This window comes from Sycon ciliatum, chromosome 3 (genome assembly GCF_964019385.1).
Source record: "Sycon ciliatum chromosome 3, ocSycCili1.1, whole genome shotgun sequence".
Lineage (NCBI taxonomy): Eukaryota > Metazoa > Porifera > Calcarea > Leucosolenida > Sycettidae > Sycon > Sycon ciliatum.
This window is the reverse complement of record NC_088645.1, coordinates 31,913,129-31,934,525: the sequence shown is the minus strand read 5'-3', so window position 1 is coordinate 31,934,525 and position 21,397 is coordinate 31,913,129. Positions and strand designations below refer to the sequence as shown.

Sequence of the window (21,397 nt, the reverse complement as noted above, 5' to 3'; positions counted from 1 at the left end):
CTGGCGTCTGGAGCGGGGCCTGGTGTGGAGCTTCAGGAGGCGTTTTCCGTCGTCGGGTAGGAAATTTGGCAATGTTGCAATGCGGTGAAGTGAAACTATTCAAATTTGTTTATTTCCAGAAAATATGGAACAATTTATCGAGACATGTCCTGGATGGTAGTGGAGATAGTCCACTGTCCTGCAGTGCATGGTTCAGGGAAATAGATACAATAACTGGTTCCCGCTATGGCCATGGAAAGTTGGCTATTGTAGCGATTCAATTTGGTGAAATTTGGAGATGTTGGTCATTGTTTTCCTGGACGTAGCCATGGCTCTATGTGGTGGTAATGTCAACACTACTCAGGTGAGGTAAGGTTGGCATGATGGTGGTTTGTTCTTAGCTCCATGTGTACGCTGTACCAGGGCTCGTTGTTGGACCCAAAATTCAGTCGTATTTTGGGCCCATTTCGAGGTGGTCCCCAGTCCTAAGGTGTCGGTAAGTTATCCAATGAGCCCTTTCGTATGGTTTTTGTACACCCCAAAGCCGAAACCTACTTGCAAAATTTGAGCGAAATCGGAGAGATGGCCCAGCCCAGCTTTTCTGGTTTTCTCAGACTCGGAGAGCAATCATCTCTCTAGTTCTCTCTCTATCTCCCCTTCTCTCTCTTGCATTTCCCATATCATATAATCAGAATTCTTCTGATCACTTACTGTCTGCTCCAGAGGATGTGTGAAGAACATATCCGTCGCCTGGCCTGGTGGACGAAATAGACGTACTTTTTGTACACCATTGGTACCGTAAAAAACTATCAAGCGCAAATCACCAAGTGTTCCCTGATTCAGAAGGGTTATGTTGATCTCAGCATTTGCCAGATTACGAACTTCACCTTGCACAATTGGCCCGGGGAAGAAATATTCGACCAAACCAGGACTGCTCTGCAGCCTCACCTGCAATCCATTGACCCCTATCCTGGTAAAATTGCTTGCACAGTTGCGCGTGTTGGTGTTGAACTCATTTAGGAGCTTGACCACAGTTCTTGTAACGTCGGTATAGGCGAACACCGAAAATGCAACCCAATAACTGGCATGTGCACTGATTCCAGATGCAGGCGTTGACTGGAGCAGAATGACTTGCTTGCATTGAGTACAGATTGAAGCTGGAGCTTCATGCATACATGCATGAACAGGAAGAACACAAACACACAACACATGTATACATACGTACATACTCAATCTGTGGACATATTATATATATATTTTTAAATAGAGAGGTAGGCGAACAAAATTTATATACACACAACAACAAGGTTGTCAGTTTCATAATACCAAAAGCTTTTCACCCATTTTCATCAGTGGTTACATGGGAATGAGCAAGAACGAAAACAAAGCCAGAATTTATACTGGGGGTAGAGAATCAGCAAGAATATTCTTACGTGCCTCAAGTTCACACTACACTACCATAAGAATGTATGGAGCAGTGGAAAAATGCGGGAAACAACACATGAGGGGAATGCAGTACCAGAACAAACACGTGATAAAGTTGTCAGTCCGGTTGCAGCTTGAACAGCCGTAGCACCTTCATGTGCTTCTTTTGTCGACACGGTTCAGGCCTCAAACTGCGAATGTACAGCGCCTCCAGTGTGAATCGGAACAGCGCGCACCGATTCACACTGGAGGCGCTGTACATTCGCAGTTTGAGGCCAGAACTGTGTCGACAAAAGAAGCACGTCCAGGTGCTACGGCTGTTCAAGCTGCAACCGGACTGACAACTTTATCACGTGTTTGTTCTGGTACTGCATTCCCCTCATGTGTTGTTTCCCGCATTTTTCCACTGCTCCATACATTCTTATGGTAGTGTAGTGTGAACTTGAGGCACGTAAGAATATTCTTGCTGATTCTCTACCCCCAGTATAAATTCTGGCTTCGTTTTCGTTCTTGCTCATTCCCATGTAACCACTGATGAAAATGGGTGAAAAGCTTTTGGTATTATGAAACTGACAACCTTGTTGTTGTGTGTATATATATATATATATATACACACAACAACAAGGTTGTCAGTTTCATAAATATATATACAAATATACAAATATATACAAATATATACAAATATATACAAATATATACAAATATACAAATATATATACACATTCTTGACCGATTCAAGAATGACCTGCCCTGCCGACTCATTAACCCGGCAAAATCGGAACTGGGTGTCATTAGCAAAGCGATTCTCGACCGCATGGTGACCGCTGTACGTGTGGCAACGGAAATCAACCTCTGGAGAAGCACCGGATCTGTCATCGACTGGTTCAAAGGAATAGACGACAAGAGCAGACACACATTTGTTTGTTTCGATGTTGTCCAGTATTATCCGTCAATCGGCGAAACGCTCCTCAAAAAAGCCCTCGACTTTGCAGAAACGTACACTGTCATCACAGATGAAGAAAGAAACATTGTCATGCATGCAAGAAAGTCCGTGATATTCAAGGACGGCCAAGCATGGATCAAGAAGGGCAACGGATCCATGTTTGATGTCACGATGGGATCGTTTGATGGTGCAGAGGTGTGCGAACTGGTCGGAGCCTACCTGCTGAACCAGCTCGCAGAGCACATCCCCAAAGGACAAATCGGCCTCTACCGTGATGACGGCTTAGCCATCATAAAGAACGCATCCGGTGGTACCGCAGAGCGACTTCGGAAGAAACTGACGGCAGTCTTCACGGCAAACGGACTCCGTGTCACCATCGACTCCAACCTCAAGGTGGTAGATTTCCTTGACGTCACGTTCAACTTAGCCACGGGAGCTTACCTACCACACCGGAAGCCAGGCGACACACCAAGATACATCCATACCCACTCAAACCACCCACCGAATATACTAAAACAGCTTCCGGCGGCTATCAGCAGACGTGTCTCTACCAACGCATCAGACATCGACGCATTCAACCAAGCAGCCCCCATGTACAATGCAGCACTCTCAGCCAGTGGATATACAGAAAAAATCCAGTACACTGAACCAACGGAGCAAAACAAAGAAGAAAGGAAAAAGCGAAACAGAAAACGAAAGATCATATGGTTCAACCCTCCCTTCAGCCGAAACGTGAAAACGAACGTCGCCGCCGGATTCCTGAGGCTCATTGACCGGCATTTCAGAAACAGCGAGCTAAAAAAGATATTCAATCACAACAACGTCAAAGTTAGCTACTCCTGCCTCCCCAACGTCGCAGCCAAAATCAGCAGCCACAACAAACAACACCTCACGGAAAAAAGCCCAGAAAAACCATGTAACTGCAGGAAAAAAACGGAATGTCCGCTGGATGGCCACTGCCAAGCCACACAAATCGTCTATGAAGCCACCGTAGCCTGCCAGGAGGAACAAAAGGTGTACATCGGCTCGGCAGACACAACATTCAAGCTCCGGTACAACAATCACACTATGTCTTTCCGACACGAGAAACACCGAAAAAAGACCGCACTGTCGGAACACCTGTGGCAGAAGAAGGAAAACAAGGAAGAGTACCACCTTACCTGGCAGATAAAAGACAGGACCAGCTCCTACAACCCTGCAACAAAAAGATGCAAACTCTGCACAACTGAAAAGGCCAGAATCCTAATTGCTGATAAGACCCTGGCACTGAACAAGAGGAGCGAAGTCGTCGCAAAGTGCAGGCACGCAAACAAGTTCCGACTCGTGAACTTCCAAGGAGTCACCTAGAATGACCAATACGCCAAATGCAACGCCCTGCCTACGTATGAGCATCGCGTGAACAGCCTGCACACTCTGCCAATTCATACACCATACCCAACACCATATCCAACACATGCACACAGTACAAGTACAGAGCCCTAAACATTGCCACCTGAAGCCTGCTTTTTTAGCACGGAATATTCTCACCCCTAACTTAGTGCCTTCTTTCGCGCTTGCTGTGTGACTGGGCATATAACCTGTAGTGATCTAGTTGCCCTGTATCAGTTTGTTTCTATTGCCTGATGATTGATTCATTTCATGAAACTCAGAGTTGCAAAGAACGATGATGTATCTCTGGTGAGGACCTGATCGTGCAGTATATATATATATATATATTGGGGGTAGAGAATCAGCAAGAATATTCTTACGCGCCTCAAGTTCACACTACACTACCATAAGAATGTATGGAGCAGTGGAAAAAAGCTGTACAAGAAGCCGCCTGACAAACGTGTGGCAACAAGTGATAGCGCCATCACAAAGCATTTGCAGGCGCAGCCTGAATGCATCCCACAGGAACGCAACAACAGCTTCAGTGTGATCACACCAGCCCGAAACAGCGCGCACCGATTCACACTGGAGGCGCTGTACATTCGCAGTTTGAGGCCAGAACTGTGTCGACAAAAGAAGCACATCAAGGTGCTACGGCTGTTCAAGCTGCAACCGGACTGACAACTTTATCACGTGTTTGTTCTGGTACTGCATTCCCCTCATGTGTTGTTTCCCGCATTTTTCCACTGCTCCATACATTCTTATGGTAGTGTAGTGTGAACTTGAGTGTGAACTTGAGGCGCGTAAGAATATATATATATATATATATATACTCAATCTATATATATACTCAATCTGCGGACAGCATGCTGTTTCGTATATATAGAACAATAGAAGTATTTCTTGCGTCGGCAAAAAAGTGCTCAATGTCCTAAGACAGAGCGGGGTTATACACTCAGACACAAAGGATCTCCAAGTTTCTCAGTGTTGCTACTCTGAGTTTCGTGCAAAAGCACTCTTCAGGCAACTTACTCTTCTCTCACATCAGTATCCCTTCACATACCAGAAAAGACGAAAAGAAGCACCCTAGGTGGGAATCACAGGTGGAGAAAAGAAGCACGCTAGCCAGTCTAGGTGGGAATCACAGGTGAAGATAAGTGTGGCAAGTGTGATGGTGTCAGCAATCGTGCAGGCCGGGTGGTGTGCATAAAGTGAAGTGTGGCAGTAGGATGCATGCACATTAGATAGCAGGAGTTCTGTATATGTGTAACAGATAGCAAGCGCAGTCTACAGTTCAGGTCACCTCCGATAGGAGGTACTTGGTGCTGTGGCGACATTTTGTGACCAGGCTGCATCTGGTATTGAGGAGCGATGCCTTGTCACTCTTCATTATGGCGATCTTCTCCGATAGGCATAGGTTGCACCGCTTCGAGGTTCTTTTGTAGGCGCTGGATCTCTGCCTGATTCTCCACGAGATGTTGACGTCTTCACCTGCCTCCTTCAATGCCCATGCATGCTTTGACAATTCTGTGCTGTTTCTGTGTGGGGCATTCCGGAACGATGACGTGTGATTGTTGAACCGGAGTTTGAACGGGATTTCGGAGATGCCGATATACTTCTTCCGGCTGATATTGGAGTCCACTGTAGCTTCGTACACTATCTCGCTGGCGTTGCAGTCCCCGTTGAGTGGGCAGTTTGCTTTGATACGGCAGTTACATCTCTTTTCTTCCGGCTGTCTGAGGACTTTCGCGTTGTGGCCCTTGATTATCGAGGCTAAGTTAGGCGAACAGCTGTAGCTGACTTTGAGCGTGTTTTTGTTAAATATTTTTCTGAGGGCAGATCCTTCTGGGAAATGGCGCTTGACAAGTCTCAGGAATGTCGCGCCAACATCAGTCTTCACGGATTGGCTGTATGGTGGGTTAAACCAAATGATGGTCCTCTTCCGATTCTTTTTCCTCCTGGCTTGTCCTTCCGTGTTCGTCGGTTCCTCGTTATAGACGAGTGCGTAGTTGAAGCCACTTTTTGAGAGAGCTGCAGCGTACGTGGGGGCAGCCTCTTCAAAGACTTCTTGATTGGCAGAGACGCTCGTTAGGCGCTTGTTGATGGACTGCGGCAGGTTTTTGATTACTATTGGAGGATGGTTAGACTCACGGTTGAGGTAGAGGGGCGTGTCCCCGGGCTTGCGGTATGGCTTGTAGGTGCCTGTTTCGAGGTTTAGAGTGACGTCTACGAAGTCGGTTACTTTTTTGTTGACGTCGATTGTTATCTTGAGGCCGAGTGATTGGAACATACCGATGATGTTCTTCCGTATCTTGTCTGCTCTCCAACCCGGCACTCTCCTTAGGGTGGCTAGGCCATCATCACGGTATAATCCGATTGATGGCTTGTCGATGTAGCTTGCCAGCTTGTTCAGGAGTAATGCGCCTACCAGCTGGCAGACCTCAGCTCCGTCGTAAGACCCCATGGTTACGTCAAATCCGTTAGCGTTGTCCTTTTTTTACCCATGTTTTTGATGCGTCAAATAGCAGAGATCTCCTCGCGTGCATAATGATGTCTACGTCGCTCTTGCTTACGTTGGTGTATTGCGCTGCGAATCTCAGTGCTTGGCGGAGGAGGTCTTCTGTAATCGACGGGTAGTAGCTGACGATGTCGAAGCACACGAAGGTTCTCTCATTTTTGTCGTCCAATCCTCGGAACCAATCTAGAACCGATGCTGTGTTTTTCCATAGCTGGATGTCAGTCGCTTTGGTGACCTCAGTTGTGATCCTGTCCAATATTGTTTTGCTGATGATGCCCATCTCGGCCTTTGCTGGGTTGATTAACCTGCATGGCAGATCGTTGGCGAATCTGTCTTTATGATCCTTGAAGGTCAGGAATGCTTGGGACACTGCCATCGTGTCCATGCGGTCATCCAGCGGCTTCTCCATGCTTTGTGCGATGCTCTTTGCATCTCTGTTGATGTCCTTATACATTGCTGCCGGGGCTGTTTTGTATGCTTTCGTGACATTGTCCTTCAGTAGCTTGTTGTACCGCTCGCGCGATACCTCGTACAAGTTGCTGGTTTTGTCGGCTTTGACAATGACTTTGTCGGATTTTTGAAATGGACCGGGCTTTTTCCCTGATCTCTGCTATTTGACGCATCAAAAACATGGGTAAAAAAGGACAACGCTAACGGATTTGACGTAACCATGGGGTCTTACGACGGAGCTGAGGTCTGCCAGCTGGTAGGCGCATTGCTCCTGAACAAGCTGGCAAGCTACATCGACAAGCCATCAATCGGATTATACCGTGATGATGGCCTAGCCACCCTAAGGAGAGTGCCGGGTTGGAGAGCAGACAAGATACGGAAGAACATCATCGGTATGTTCCAATCACTCGGCCTCAAGATAACAATCGACGTCAACAAAAAAGTAACCGACCTCCTAGACGTCACTCTAAACCTCGAAACAGGCACCTACAAGCCATACCGCAAGCCCGGGGACACGCCCCTCTACCTCAACCGTGAGTCTAACCATCCTCCAATAGTAATCAAAAACCTGCCGCAGTCCATCAACAAGCGCCTAATGAGCGTCTCTGCCAATCAAGAAGTCTTTGAAGAGGCTGCCCCCACGTACGCTGCAGCTCTCTCAAAAAGTGGCTTCAACTACGCACTCGTCTATAACGAGGAACCGACGAACACGGAAGGACAAGCCAGGAGGAAAAAGAATCGGAAGAGGACCATCATTTGGTTTAACCCACCGTACAGCCAATCCGTGAAGACTGATGTTGGCGAGACATTCCTGAGACTTGTCAAGCGCCATTTCCCAGAAGGATCTGCCCTCAGAAAAATATTTAACAAAAACACGCTCAAAGTCAGCTACAGCTGTTCGCCTAACTTAGCCTCGATAATCAAGGGCCACAACGCGAAAGTCCTAAGACAGCCGGAAGAAAAGAGATGTAACTGCCGTATCAAAGCAAACTGCCCACTCAACGGGGACTGCAACGCCAGCGAGATAGTGTACGAAGCTACAGTGGACTCCAATATCAGCCGGAAGAAGTATATCGGCATCTCCGAAACCCCGTTCAAACTCCGGTTCAACAACCACACGTCATCGTTCCGGAATGCCCCGCACAGAAACAGCACAGAATTGTCAAAGCATGCATGGGCATTGAAGGAGGCAGGTGAAGACGTCAACATCTCGTGGAGAATCAGGCAGAGATCCAGCGCCTACAAAAGAACCTCGAAGCCGTGCAACCTATGCCTATCGGAGAAGATCGCCATAATGAAGAGTGACAAGGCATCGCTCCTCAACACCAGATGCAGCCTGGTCACAAAATGTCGCCACAGCACCAAGTACCTCCTATCGGAGGTGACCTGAACTGTAGACTGCGCTTGCTATCTGTTACACATATACAGAACTCCTGCTATCTAATGTGCATGTATCCTACTGCCACACTTCACTTTATGCACACCACCCGGCCTGCGCGATTGCTGACACCACCACACTTGCCACACTTATCTTCACCTGTGATTCCCACCTAGACTGGCTAGCGTGCTTCTTTTCTCCACCTGTAATTCCCACCTAGGGTGCTTCTTTTCGTCTTTTCTGGTATGTAAAGGGATACTGATGTGAGAGAAGAGTAAGTTGCCTGAAGAGTGCTTTTGCACGAAACTCAGAGTAGCAACACTGAGAAACTTGGAGATCCTTTGTGTCTGAGTGTATATATATATATATTGACTGGTTTTGAGGGAAAGAGACAAACGGGAAAAGTCTGAAGCAAAAATTGACTGTCACCACCAGGACTTGAACCAGGGACCCTCGCTTGTAGCCAGCGATGCTCTAACCACTGAGCTATGGTGTAGTCGTTATCCAAGCAGAGACCGTTCAACGTTTTCTTCAGACTTCGTAACTCACACTTCCTGTGAATCCACACAGGCGGGTGGGACGCAGCCCTCACTGTAACCCACACACTTCACGTACAAACTAGCACGCGGGGAGCCCCAAGTCATAAAATATTAACTGGTTTGAGGGAAAGAGACAAACGGGAAAAGTCTGAAGAAAAAATTGACTGTCACCACCAGGACTCGAGGCGGGTGGGACGAAGCCCTCACTGTAACCCACACACTATATATATATATATACACACAACAACAAGGTTGTCAATTTCATAATACTAAAAGCTTTTCACCCATTTTCATCCGTGGTTACATGGGAATGAGCAAGAACGAAAACGAAGCCAGAATTTATACTGGGGGTAGAGAATCAGCAAGAATATTCTTACGCGCCTCAAGTTCACACTACACTACCATAAGAATGTATGGGGCAGTGGAAAAATGCGGGAAACAACACATGAGCGGAATGCAGTACCAGAACAAACACGTGATAAAGTTGTCAGTCCGGTTGCAGCTTGAACAGCCGTAGCACCTTGATGTGCTTCTTTTGTCGACACAGCTCTGGCCTCAAACTGCGATTGTACAGCGCCTCCAGTGTGAATCTGTGCGCGCTGTTCCGGGCTGGTGTGATGACACTGAAGCTGCTGTTGCGTTCCTGCGGGATGCATTCAGGTTGCGCCTGCAAATGCTTTGTGATGGCGCTATCACTTGTTGCCACACGTTTGTCAGGCGGCTTCTTGTACAGCTTGTCTGGGATATGCTGCTTGATCCTTTCCGAGAATCGCTGACATGTCTCACGAACGTACGTCCGCTCACAGCGACACGCATACTTATAAATAAAATTACTGTTTTCAAGAGTTGGTGAAACATCCTTCGCGATATACCTGAATGCGGGTCTGGTTGTATAAATTACAATGGGGGATACTGTAGGATAGCAGTTCAAAATTGCAGCTTTAATCTTTTTGCGGAAATGTGTTGTTTCCCGCATTTTTCCACTGCTCCATACATTCTTATGGTAGTGTAGTGTGAACTTGAGGCGCGTAAGAATATTCTTGCTGATTCTCTACCCCCAGTATAAATTCTGGCTTCGTTTTCGTTCTTGCTCATTCCCATGCAACTACTGATGAAAATGGGTGAAAAGCTTTTAGTATTATGAAATTGACAACCTTGTTGTTGTGTGTATATAAATTTTGTTCGCCTACATCTCTATTTATATAGATAGCAGTTATAAATATATATATATTAACTGGTTTGAGGGAAAGAGACAAACGGGAAAAGTCTGAAGAAAAAATTGACTGTCACCACCAGGACTCGAACCAGGGACCCTCGCTTGTAGCCAGCGATGCTCTAACCACTGAGCTATGGTGTAGTCGTCATCCCAGCAGAGGCCGTTCAATATCCTTTTCAGACTTCGTAACTCACATATATGCAGAGCTCACTGACTTGTCAGTTTGAGCACTCTGGCAAGGTACGTTCGGGCCTGATTGGAAATTTTTATTTCCATTGCTATCAGGTTCGGCCTCATTTCCTCTGTGCTGCGCTGATGAGTTCAAAAAGAACGAAACAGCATGCTGTCCGCAGATTGAGTATTTCGCTCCTGCTCTTGTAGCAGTTGAGCACTCTTGCGTGGGGTAGTGCCTTTGCTGATTGCGTTATGCAGAGCTCACTGACTTGTCAGTTTGAGCACTCTGGCAAGGTACGTTCGGGCCTGATTGGACATTTTTATTTCCATTGCTATCAGGTTCGGCCTCATTTCCTCTGTGCTGCGCTGATGAGTTCAAAAAGAACGAAACAGCATGCTGTCCGCAGATTGAGTATTTCGCTCCTGCTCTTGTAGCAGTTGAGCACTCTTGCGTGGGGTAGTGCCTTTGCTGATTGCGTTATGCAGAGCTCACTGACTTGTCAGTTTGAGCACTCTGGCAAGGTACGTTCGGGCCTGATTGGAAATTTTTATTTCCATTGCTATCAGGTTCGGCCTCATTTCCTCTGTGCTGCGCTGATGAGTTCAAAAAGAACGAAACAGCATGCTGTCCGCAGATTGAGTATTTCGCTCCTGCTCTTGTAGCAGTTCAGCACTCTTGTGTGGGGTAGTGCCTTTGCTGTTTGCTTTATGCAGAGCTCACTGACTTGTCAGTTTGAGCACTCTGGCAAGGTACGTTCGGGCCTGATTGGAAATTTTTATTTCCATTGCTATCAGGTTCGGCCTCATTTCCTCTGTGCTGCGCTGATGAGTCCACAAAGGACGAAACAGTTCTGTCTGCAGATTGAGTATTTCGCTCCTGCTCTTGTAGCAGTTGAGCACTCTTGCGTGGGGTAGTGCCTTTGCTGTTTGCTTTATGCAGAGCTCACTGACTTGTCAGTTTGAGCACTCTGGCAAGGTACGTTCGGGCCTGATTGGAAATTTTTATTTCCATTGCTATCAGGTTCGGCCTCATTTCCTCTGTGCTGCGCTGATGAGTCCACAAAGGACGAAACAGTTCTGTCCGCAGATTGAGTATTTCGCTCCTGCTCTTGTAGCAGTTGAGCACTCTTGCGTGGGGTAGTGCCTTTGCTGTTTGCTTTATGCAGAGCTCACTGACTTGCCAGTTTGAGCACTCTGGCAAGGTACGTTCGGGCCTGATTGGAAATTTTTATTTCCATTGCTATCAGGTTCGGCCTCATTTCCTCTGTGCTGCGCTGATGAGTCCACAAAGGACGAAACAGTTCTGTCCGCAGATTGAGTATATATATATATATATATATATGAGTTGGGGTGATCCCGTCCGTTGCGAATAGTGCTCAATAGTACGGGGTACTAGAGCCAATACACACTGCACGATCAGGTCCTCACCAGAGATACATCATCGTTCTTTGCAACTCTGAGTTTCATGAAATGAATCAATCATCAGGCAATAGAAACAAACTGATACAGGGCAACTAGATCACTACAGGTTATATACCCAGTCACACAGCAAGCGCGAAAGAAGGCACTAAGATAGGGGTGAGAATATTCCGTGCTAAAAAAGCAGGCTTCAGGTGGCAATGTTTAGGGCTCTGTACTTGTACTGTGTGCATGTGTTGGATATGGCGTTGGGTATGGTGTATGAATTGGCAGAGTGTGCAGGCTGTTCACGCGATGCTCATACGTAGGCAGGGCGTTGCATTTGGCGTATTGGTCATTCTAGGTGACTCCTTGGAAGTTCACGAGTCGGAACTTGTTTGCGTGCCTGCACTTTGCGACGACTTTGCTCCTCTTGTTCAGTGCCAGGGTCTTATCAGCAATAAGGATTCTGGCCTTTTCAGTGGTGCACCTTACCTGGCAGATAAAAGACAGGACCAGCTCCTACAACCCTGCAACAAAAAGATGCAAACTCTGCACCACTGAAAAGGCCAGAATCCTTATTGCTGATAAGACCCTGGCACTGAACAAGAGGAGCGAAGTCGTCGCAAAGTGCAGGCACGCAAACAAGTTCCGACTCGTGAACTTCCAAGGAGTCACCTAGAATGACCAATACGCCAAATGCAACGCCCTGCCTACGTATGAGCATCGCGTGAACAGCCTGCACACTCTGCCAATTCATACACCATACCCAACGCCATATCCAACACATGCACACAGTACAAGTACAGAGCCCTAAACATTGCCACCTGAAGCCTGCTTTTTTAGCACGGAATATTCTCACCCCTATCTTAGTGCCTTCTTTCGCGCTTGCTGTGTGACTGGGTATATAACCTGTAGTGATCTAGTTGCCCTGTATCAGTTTGTTTCTATTGCCTGATGATTGATTCATTTCATGAAACTCAGAGTTGCAAAGAACGATGATGTATCTCTGGTGAGGACCTGATCGTGCAGTGTATATATATATATATATTTAAATAGAGAGGTAGGCGAACAAAATTTATATACACACAACAACAAGGTTGTAAGTTTCATAACACTAAAAGCTTTTCACCCATTTTCATCAGTAGGTACATGGGAATGAGCAAGAACGAAAACGAAGCCAGAATTTATACTGGGGGTAGAGAATCAGCAAGAATATTCTTACGCGCCTCAAGTTCACACTACACTACCATAAGAATGTATGGAGCAGTGGAAAAATGCGGGAAACAACACATGAAGGGAATGCAGTACCAGAACAAACACGTGATAAAGTTGTCAGTCCGGTTGCAGCTTGAACAGCCGCAGCACCTTGATGTGCTTCTTTTGTCGACACAGCTCTGGCCTCAAACTGCGAATGTACAGCGCCTCCAGTGTGAATCTGTGCGCGCTGTTCCGGGCTGGTGTGATCACACTGAAGCTGCTGTTGCGTTCCTGCGGGATGCACTCAGGTTGCGCCTGCAAATGCTTTGTGATGGCGCTATCACTTGTCGCCACACGTTTGTCAGGTGGCTTCTTGTACAGCTTGTCTGGGATATGCTGCTTGATCCTTTCCCAGAATCGCTGACATGTCTCACCAACGTACGTCCGCTCACAGCGACACGCATACTTATAAATAAAATTACTATTTTCAAGAGTTGGTGAAACATCCTTCGCGATAGACCTGAATGCGGGCCTGGTTGTATAAATTACAATGGGGGATACTGTAGGATAGCAGTTCAAAATTGCAGCTTTAATCTTTTTGCGGAAGGCAATGCAATTTTGCCCTTTCCACGGCAATTTTGTGATAATACGCGTTGCAGGTTCAAGTTGTGCAGAAGCTGTATCTGGGCTAGGTTCAAGAACGCTTGTCATGACTCGCTTGAGTACTTTGAGTGGGTAACCGTTAGAACACAGAATATCCTCTAGCTTAGCAATTTCAGCTGATAATAGTGATGGTGAGCAGATGGTTTTAGCTCTAAAAGTTAATGATCTGATCAAATTGATTTTGTTTCTAGTGTCACAAAACGAGTCCCAGCGGGTGTAAAGACCTGTGAACGTCGGCTTTCTATATACTGTGGTGAGCAATTCTGTGGAAGAATGCTTAATCAATACATCAAGAAACGGCAATTCTCCATTATTCTCCTCCTCCATTGTAAACTGGAGAGCTGGGTGAAGATTATTTAAACGCTCAGAAAATTCTAATGCCAGTTTCCGGTTGTGAAATGCTGCGAATGTGTCATCCACATAACGCCTATAGAATTGGGGCCAATGACTGTCTGGAATTGTGTTCTCAAAATATCCAACAAAGATATTGGCTAGCACGGGGCCCAAGGGTGAACCCATGGCTACTCCGTCCCTCTGTGCGTACATATTGCCATTGAAACTGAACTGCACGTCTGATGTGGCTTTGAAAAGCAGCTTCTTCGGCTGTTCAAGCTGCAACCGGACTGAAAACTTTATCACGTGTTTGTTCTGGTACTGCATTCCCTTCATGTGTTGTTTCCCGCATTTTTCCACTGCTCCATACATTCTTATGGTAGTGTAGTGTGAACTTGAGGCGCGTAAGAATATTCTTGCTGATTCTCTACCCCCAGTATAAATTCTGGCTTCGTTTTCGTTCTTGCTCATTCCCATGTACCTACTGATGAAAATGGGTGAAAAGCTTTTAGTGTTATGAAACTTACAACCTTGTTGTTGTGTGTATATATATATATATATATAGAACAATAGAAGTATTTCTTGCGTCGGCAAAAAAGTGCTCAATGTCCTAAGACAGAGCGGGGTTATACACTCAGACACAAAGGATCTCCAAGTTTCTCAGTGTTGCTACTCTGAGTTTCGTGCAAAAGCACTCTTCAGGCAACTTACTCTTCTCTCACATCAGTATCCCTTTACATACCAGAAAAGACGAAAAGAAGCACCCTAGGTGGGAATCACAGGTGGAGAAAAGAAGCACGCTAGCCAGTCTAGGTGGGAATCACAGGTGAAGATAAGTGTGGCAAGTGTGGTGGTGTGAGCAATCGCGCAGGCCGGGTGGTGTGCATAAAGTGAAGTGTGGCAGTAGGATGCATGCACATTCGATAGCAGGAGTTCTGTATATGTGTAACAGATAGCAAGCGCAGTCTACAGTTCAGGTCACCTCCGATAGGAGGTACTTGGTGCTGTGGCGACATTTTGTGACCAGGCTGCATCTGGTGTTGAGGAGCGATGCCTTGTCACTCTTCATTATGGCGATCTTCTCCGATAGGCATAGGTTGCACCGCTTCGAGGTTCTTTTGTAGGCGCTGGATCTCTGCCTGATTCTCCACGAGATGTTGACGTCTTCACCTGCCTCCTTCAATGCCCATGCATGCTTTGACAATTCTGTGCTGTTTCTGTGTGGGGCATTCCGGAACGATGACGTGTGGTTGTTGAACCGGAGTTTGAACGGGGTTTCGGAGATGCCGATATACTTCTTCCGGCTGAGATAAGGAGAGTGCCGGGTTGGAGAGCAGACAAGATACGGAAGAACATCATCGGTATGTTCCAATCACTTGGCCTGAAGATAACAATCGACGTCAACAGAAAAGTAACCGACTTCCTAGACGTCACTCTAAACCTCGAAACAGGCACCTACAAGCCATACCGCAAGCCCGGGGACACGCCCCTCTACCTCAACCGTGAGTCTAACCATCCTCCAATAGTAATCAAAAACCTGCCGCAGTCCATCAACAAGCGCCTAACGAGCGTCTCTGCCAATCAAGAAGTCTTTGAAGAGGCTGCCCCCACGTACGCTGCAGCTCTCTCAAAAAGTGGCTTCAACTACGCACTCGTCTATAACGAGGAACCGACGAACACGGAAGGACAAGCCAGGAGGAAAAAGAATCGGAAGAGGACCATCATTTGGTTTAACCCACCGTACAGCCAATCCGTGAAGACTGATGTTGGCGCGACATTCCTGAGACTTGTCAAGCGCCATTTCCCAGAAGGATCTGCCCTCAGAAAAATATTTAACAAAAACACGATCAAAGTCAGCTACAGCTGTTCGCCTAACTTAGCCTCGATAATCAAGGGCCACAACGCGAAAGTCCTCAGACAGCCGGAAGAAAAGAGATGTAACTGCCGTATCAAAGCAAACTGCCCACTCAACGGGGACTGCAACGCCAGCGAGATAGTGTACGAAGCTACAGTGGACTCCAATCTCAGCCGGAAGAAGTATATCGGCATCTCCGAAACCCCGTTCAAACTCCGGTTCAACAACCACACGTCATCGTTCCGGAATGCCCCACACAGAAACAGCACAGAATTGTCAAAGCATGCATGGGCATTGAAGGAGGCAGGTGAAGACGTCAACATCTCGTGGAGAATCAGGCAGAGATCCAGCGCCTACAAAAGAACCTCGAAGCGGTGCAACCTATGCCTATCGGAGAAGATCGCCATAATGAAGAGTGACAAGGCATCGCTCCTCAACACCAGATGCAGCCTGGTCACAAAATGTCGCCACAGCACCAAGTACCTCCTATCGGAGGTGACCTGAACTGTAGACTGCGCTTGCTATCTGTTACACATATACAGAACTCCTGCTATCGAATGTGCATGCATCCTACTGCCACACTTCACTTTATGCACACCACCCGGCCTGCGCGATTGCTCACACCACCACACTTGCCACACTTATCTTCACCTGTGATTCCCACCTAGACTGGCTAGCGTGCTTCTTTTCTCCACCTGTGATTCCCACCTAGGGTGCTTCTTTTCGTCTTTTCTGGTATGTAAAGGGATACTGATGTGAGAGAAGAGTAAGTTGCCTGAAGAGTGCTTTTGCACGAAACTCAGAGTAGCAACACTGAGAAACTTGGAGATCCTTTGTGTCTGAGTGTATATATATATATATATATATTTAAATAGAGACGTAGGCGAACAAAATTTGTATACACACAACAACAAGGTTGTCAGTTTCATAACACTAAAAGCTTTTCACCCATTTTCATCAGTAGATACATGGGAATGAGCAAGAACGAAAACGAAGCCAGAATTTATACTGGGGGTAGAGAATCACCAAGAATATTCTTACGCGCCTCAAGTTCACACTACACTACCATAAGAATGTATGGAGCAGTGGAAAAATGCGGGAAACAACACATGAGGGGAATGCAGTACCAGAACAAACACGTGATAAAGTTGTCAGTCCGGTTGCAGCTTGAACAGCCGCGGCACCTTGATGTGCTTCTTTTGTCGACACAGCTCTGGCCTCATACTGCGAATGTACAGCGCCTCCAGTGTGAATCTGTGCGCGCTGTTGCGGGCTGGTGTGATGACACTGAAGCTGCTGTTGCGTTCTTGCGGGATGCATTCAGGTTGCGCCTGCAAATGCTTTGTGATGGCGCTATCACTTGTTGCCACACGTTTGTCAGGCGGCTTCTTGTACAGCTTGTCTGGGATATGCTGCTTGATCCTTTCCGAGAATCGCTGACATGTCTGCATCGAAGTTTCAACTCCTGGGACCGACGGAAACGCATGACCGCACTTACCTGGATGAACGCGCCTTGCAGGCATACCTATTGCGATACAAAAAGGCTGGAAAAATACTCAATATAGATTACGACCGGATCCGACCCGTTGGCTCGTGCCGACCTGTGCTCTATGGTGTACCGAAAATACATAAGAAAGACGTGCCACTTCGACCAATCCTGTCCATGATCAATGCTCCCCAACACGAAATGGCCAAGTGGTTAGCTGAATTACTAAAACCAGTCCTGAACAAATATTCCGCCCACGCAACTAAGGATACATTCGAGTTCGTGGATGATGTACGGGAATTTGGCCAGCAGCAGGCAGAGAACTCTGGATCGCTGTTCCTGTGCTCTTTCGATGTAGTCAGCCTCTTTACAAACGTGCCTCTCAAGGAAACAATAGATATCTGCATACAGTCACTATACCATGATGATGAAATATCAGCCCCGCAAATACCCCAAGATCTTTTCAAGAAGCTGCTTTTCAAAGCCACATCAGACGTGCAGTTCAGTTTCAATGGCAATATGTACGCACAGAGGGACGGAGTAGCCATGGGTTCACCCTTGGGCCCCGTGCTAGCCAATATCTTTGTTGGATATTTTGAGAACACAATTCCAGACAGTCATTGGCCCCAATTCTATAGGCGTTATGTGGATGACACATTCGCAGCATTTCACAACCGGAAACTGGCATTGGAATTCTCTGAGCGTTTAAATAATCTTCACCCAGCTCTCCAGTTTACAATGGAGGAGGAGAACAATGGAGAATTGCCGTTTCTTGATGTATTGATTAAGCATTCTTCCACAGAATTGCTCACCACAGTATATAGAAAGCCGACGTTCACAGGTCTTTACACCCGCTGGGACTCGTTTTGTGACACTAGAAACAAAATCAATTTGATCAGATCATTAACTTTCAGAGCTAAAACCATCTGCTCACCATCACTATTATCAGCTGAAATTGCTAAGCTAGAGGATATTCTGTGTTCTAACGGTTACCCACTCAAAGTACTCAAGCGAGTCATGACAAGCGTTCTTGAACCTAGCCCAGATACAGCTTCTGCACAACTTGAACCTGCAACGCGTATTATCACAAAATTGCCGTGGAAAGGGCAAAATTGCATTGCCTTCCGCAAAAAGATTAAAGCTGCAATTTTGAACTGCTATCCTACAGTATCCCCCATTGTAATTTATACAACCAGGCCCGCATTCAGGTCTATCGCGAAGGATGTTTCACCAACTCTTGAAAATAGTAATTTTATTTATAAGTATGCGTGTCGCTGTGAGCGAACGTACGTTGTTGAGACATGTCAGCGATTCTCGGAAAGGATCAAGCAGCATATCCCAGACAAGCTGTACAAGAAGCCGCCTGACAAACGTGTGGCAACAAGTGATAGCGCCATCACAAAGCATTTGCAGGCGCAACCTGAATGCATCCCGCAAGAACGCAACAGCAGCTTCAGTGTCATCACACCAGCCCGCAACAGCGCGCACAGATTCACACTGGAGGCGCTGTACATTCGCAGTATGAGGCCAGAGCTGTGTCGACAAAAGAAGCACATCAAGGTGCTGCGGCTGTTCAAGCTGCAACCGGACTGACAACTTTATCACGTGTTTGTTCTGGTACTGCATTCCCCTCATGTGTTGTTTCCCGCATTTTTCCACTGCTCCATACATTCTTATGGTAGTGTAGTGTGAACTTGAGGCGCGTAAGAATATTCTTGGTGATTCTCTACCCCCAGTATAAATTCTGGCTTCGTTTTCGTTCTTGCTCATTCCCATGTATCTACTGATGAAAATGGGTGAAAAGCTTTTAGTGTTATGAAACTGACAACCTTGTTGTTGTGTGTATATATATATATATATATATATATACACACAACAACAAGGTTGTCAGTTTCATAACACTAAAAGCTTTTCACCCATTTTCATCAGTAGATACATGGGAATGAGCAAGAACGAAAACGAAGCCAGAATTTATACTGGGGGTAGAGAATCACCAAGAATATTCTTACGCGCCTCAAGTTCACACTACACTACCATAAGAATGTATGGAGCAGTGGAAAAATGCGGGAAACAACACATGAGGGGAATGCAGTACCAGAACAAACACGTGATAAAGTTGTCAGTCCGGTTGCAGCTTGAACAGCCGCAGCACCTTGATGTGCTTCTTTTGTCGACACAGCTCTGGCCTCAAACTGCGAATGTACAGCGCCTCCAGTGTGAATCTGTGCGCGCTGTTCCGGGCTGGTGTGATGACACTGAAGCTGCTGTTGCGTTCTTGCGGGATGCATTCAGGTTGCGCCTGCAAATGCTTTGTGATGGCGCTATCACTTGTTGCCACACGTTTGTCAGGCGGCTTCTTGTACAGCTTGTCTGGGATATGCTGCTTGATCCTTTCCGAGAATCGCTGACATGTCTCACCAACGTACGTTCGCTCACAGCGACACGCATACTTATAAATATAATTACTATTTTCAAGAGTTGGTGAAACATCCTTCGCGATAGACCTGAATGCGGGCCTGGTTGTATAAATTACAATGGGGGATACTGTAGGATAGCAGTTCAAAATTGCAGCTTTAATCTTTTTGCGGAAGGCAATGCAATTTTTGCCCTTTCCACGGCAATTTTGTGATAATACGCGTTGCAGGTTCAAGTTGTGCAGAAGCTGTATCTGGGCTAGGTTCAAGAACGCTTGTCATGACTCGCTTGAGTACTTTGAGTGGGTAACCGTTAGAACACAGAATATCCTCTAGCTTAGCAATTTCAGCTGATAATAGTGATGGTGAGCAGATGGTTTTAGCTCTGAAAGTTAATGATCTGATCAAATTGATTTTGTTTCTAGTGTCACAAAACGAGTCCCAGCGGGTGTAAAGACCTGTGAACGTCGGCTTTCTATATACTGTGGTGAGCAATTCTGTGGAAGAATGCTTAATCAATACATCAAGAAACGGCAATTCTCCATTATTCTCCTCCTCCATTGTAAACTGGAGAGCTGGGTGAAGATTATTTAAACGCTCAGAGAATTCCAATGCCAGTTTCCGGTTGTGAAATGCTGCGAATGTGTCATCCACATAGCGCCTATAGAATTGGGGCCAATGACTGTCTGGAATTGTGTTCTCAAAATATCCAACAAAGATATTGGCTAGCACGGGGCCCAAGGGTGAACCCATGGCTACTCCGTCCCTCTGTGCGTACATATTGCCATTGAAACTGAACTGCACGTCTGATGTGGCTTTGAAAAGCAGCTTCTTGAAAAGATCTTGGGGTATTTGCGGGGCTGATATTTCATCATCATGGTATAGCGACTGTATGCAGATATCTATTGTTTCCTTGAGAGGCACGTTTGTAAAGAGGCTGACTACATCGAAAGAGCACAGGAACAGCGATCCAGAGTTCTCTGCCTGCTGCTGGCCAAATTCCCGTACATCATCCACGAACTCGAATGTATCCTTAGTTGCGTGGGCGGAATATTTGTTCAGGACTGGTTTTAGTAATTCAGCTAACCACTTGGCCATTCCGTGTTGGGGAGCATTGATCATGGACAGGATTGGTCGAAGTGGCACGTCTTTCTTATGTATTTTCGGTACGCCATAGAGCACAGGTCGGCACGAGCCAACGGGTCGGATCCGGTCGTAATCTATATTGAGTATTTTTCCAGCCTTTTTGTATCGCAATAGGTATGCCTGCAAGGCACGTTCATCCAGGTAAGTGCGGTCATGCGTTTCCGTCGGTCCCAGGAGTTGAAACTTCGATGCATCAGCCAGAATAGCATTCATCTTGTCATTGTAATCACTTCGCTGCATTATCACCACTCCATTCCCTTTGTCCGGCCTGCTGATTATTATATCTTTGTCATTCTTTATTTTCCTGATGGCTGCCATATGCTTGTCGTTGAGGGGATAATCGGTTTTATCTGCTTTACTGTTACTAAACTCTTCTGCAAGATTCGCCAACGCTGCTTGACACGTATCCCTCTTGGCATCACTCACTGGTACGCAGCGCTCCAATTGATCATTTGTTAGTTCGAATTCTGCCTGCACAATCTCCTTGTCCATTCTGGAACTAGGGGGGACTCCAAACTTCAAGCCCCTGCACAGTACGTCTTTTTCAATATTAGTTAGCATAACTCCGGCCAAGTTGAGTAGGTGGGAGTGTTTTAATTCGCTTGAGCCCTTCTCATAGCGCACTTCCCTCCTGAGTGCATCGTCAAACTTACTTTTGATCCGGCATTGTAATCTTGAGGAGGTCTGGTTGATGAGCTTCGCGAACCTGAAGCGGTCCAGCACGCTAAGGCTCCGATTGACTTCGTGAAGAACACGGCGGTACTCGAGGAGAAAGTGTTCCAAGTCAGCGGCGGTCCTCTCCAGTTCGTCCTTGATAAAGGCGCGTTCGATTCTCCATGGCTTCTTGGCCTTAACTCTCTGCACCCGCTTCTTGATAGAGCGGGGCGCAACGCCGCACGTAAGGCAGTTCCG

The 21,397-nt window shown here is 46.6% G+C and overlaps 1 protein-coding gene across 1 annotated transcript in view; it reads right to left on the bottom strand.

Annotated features, from left to right (window-relative positions):
• Window positions 1-21,397, bottom strand: part of LOC135812676 (uncharacterized) — a gene marked incomplete at its 5' end in the record, with an annotated part of 41,060 nt that overhangs the window by 9,492 nt on the left and 10,171 nt on the right. The window contains 1 exon segment of the mRNA XM_065325949.1: window positions 691-1,142. Within this exon segment, the coding sequence (XP_065182021.1) occupies window positions 691-1,142 (452 nt within the window).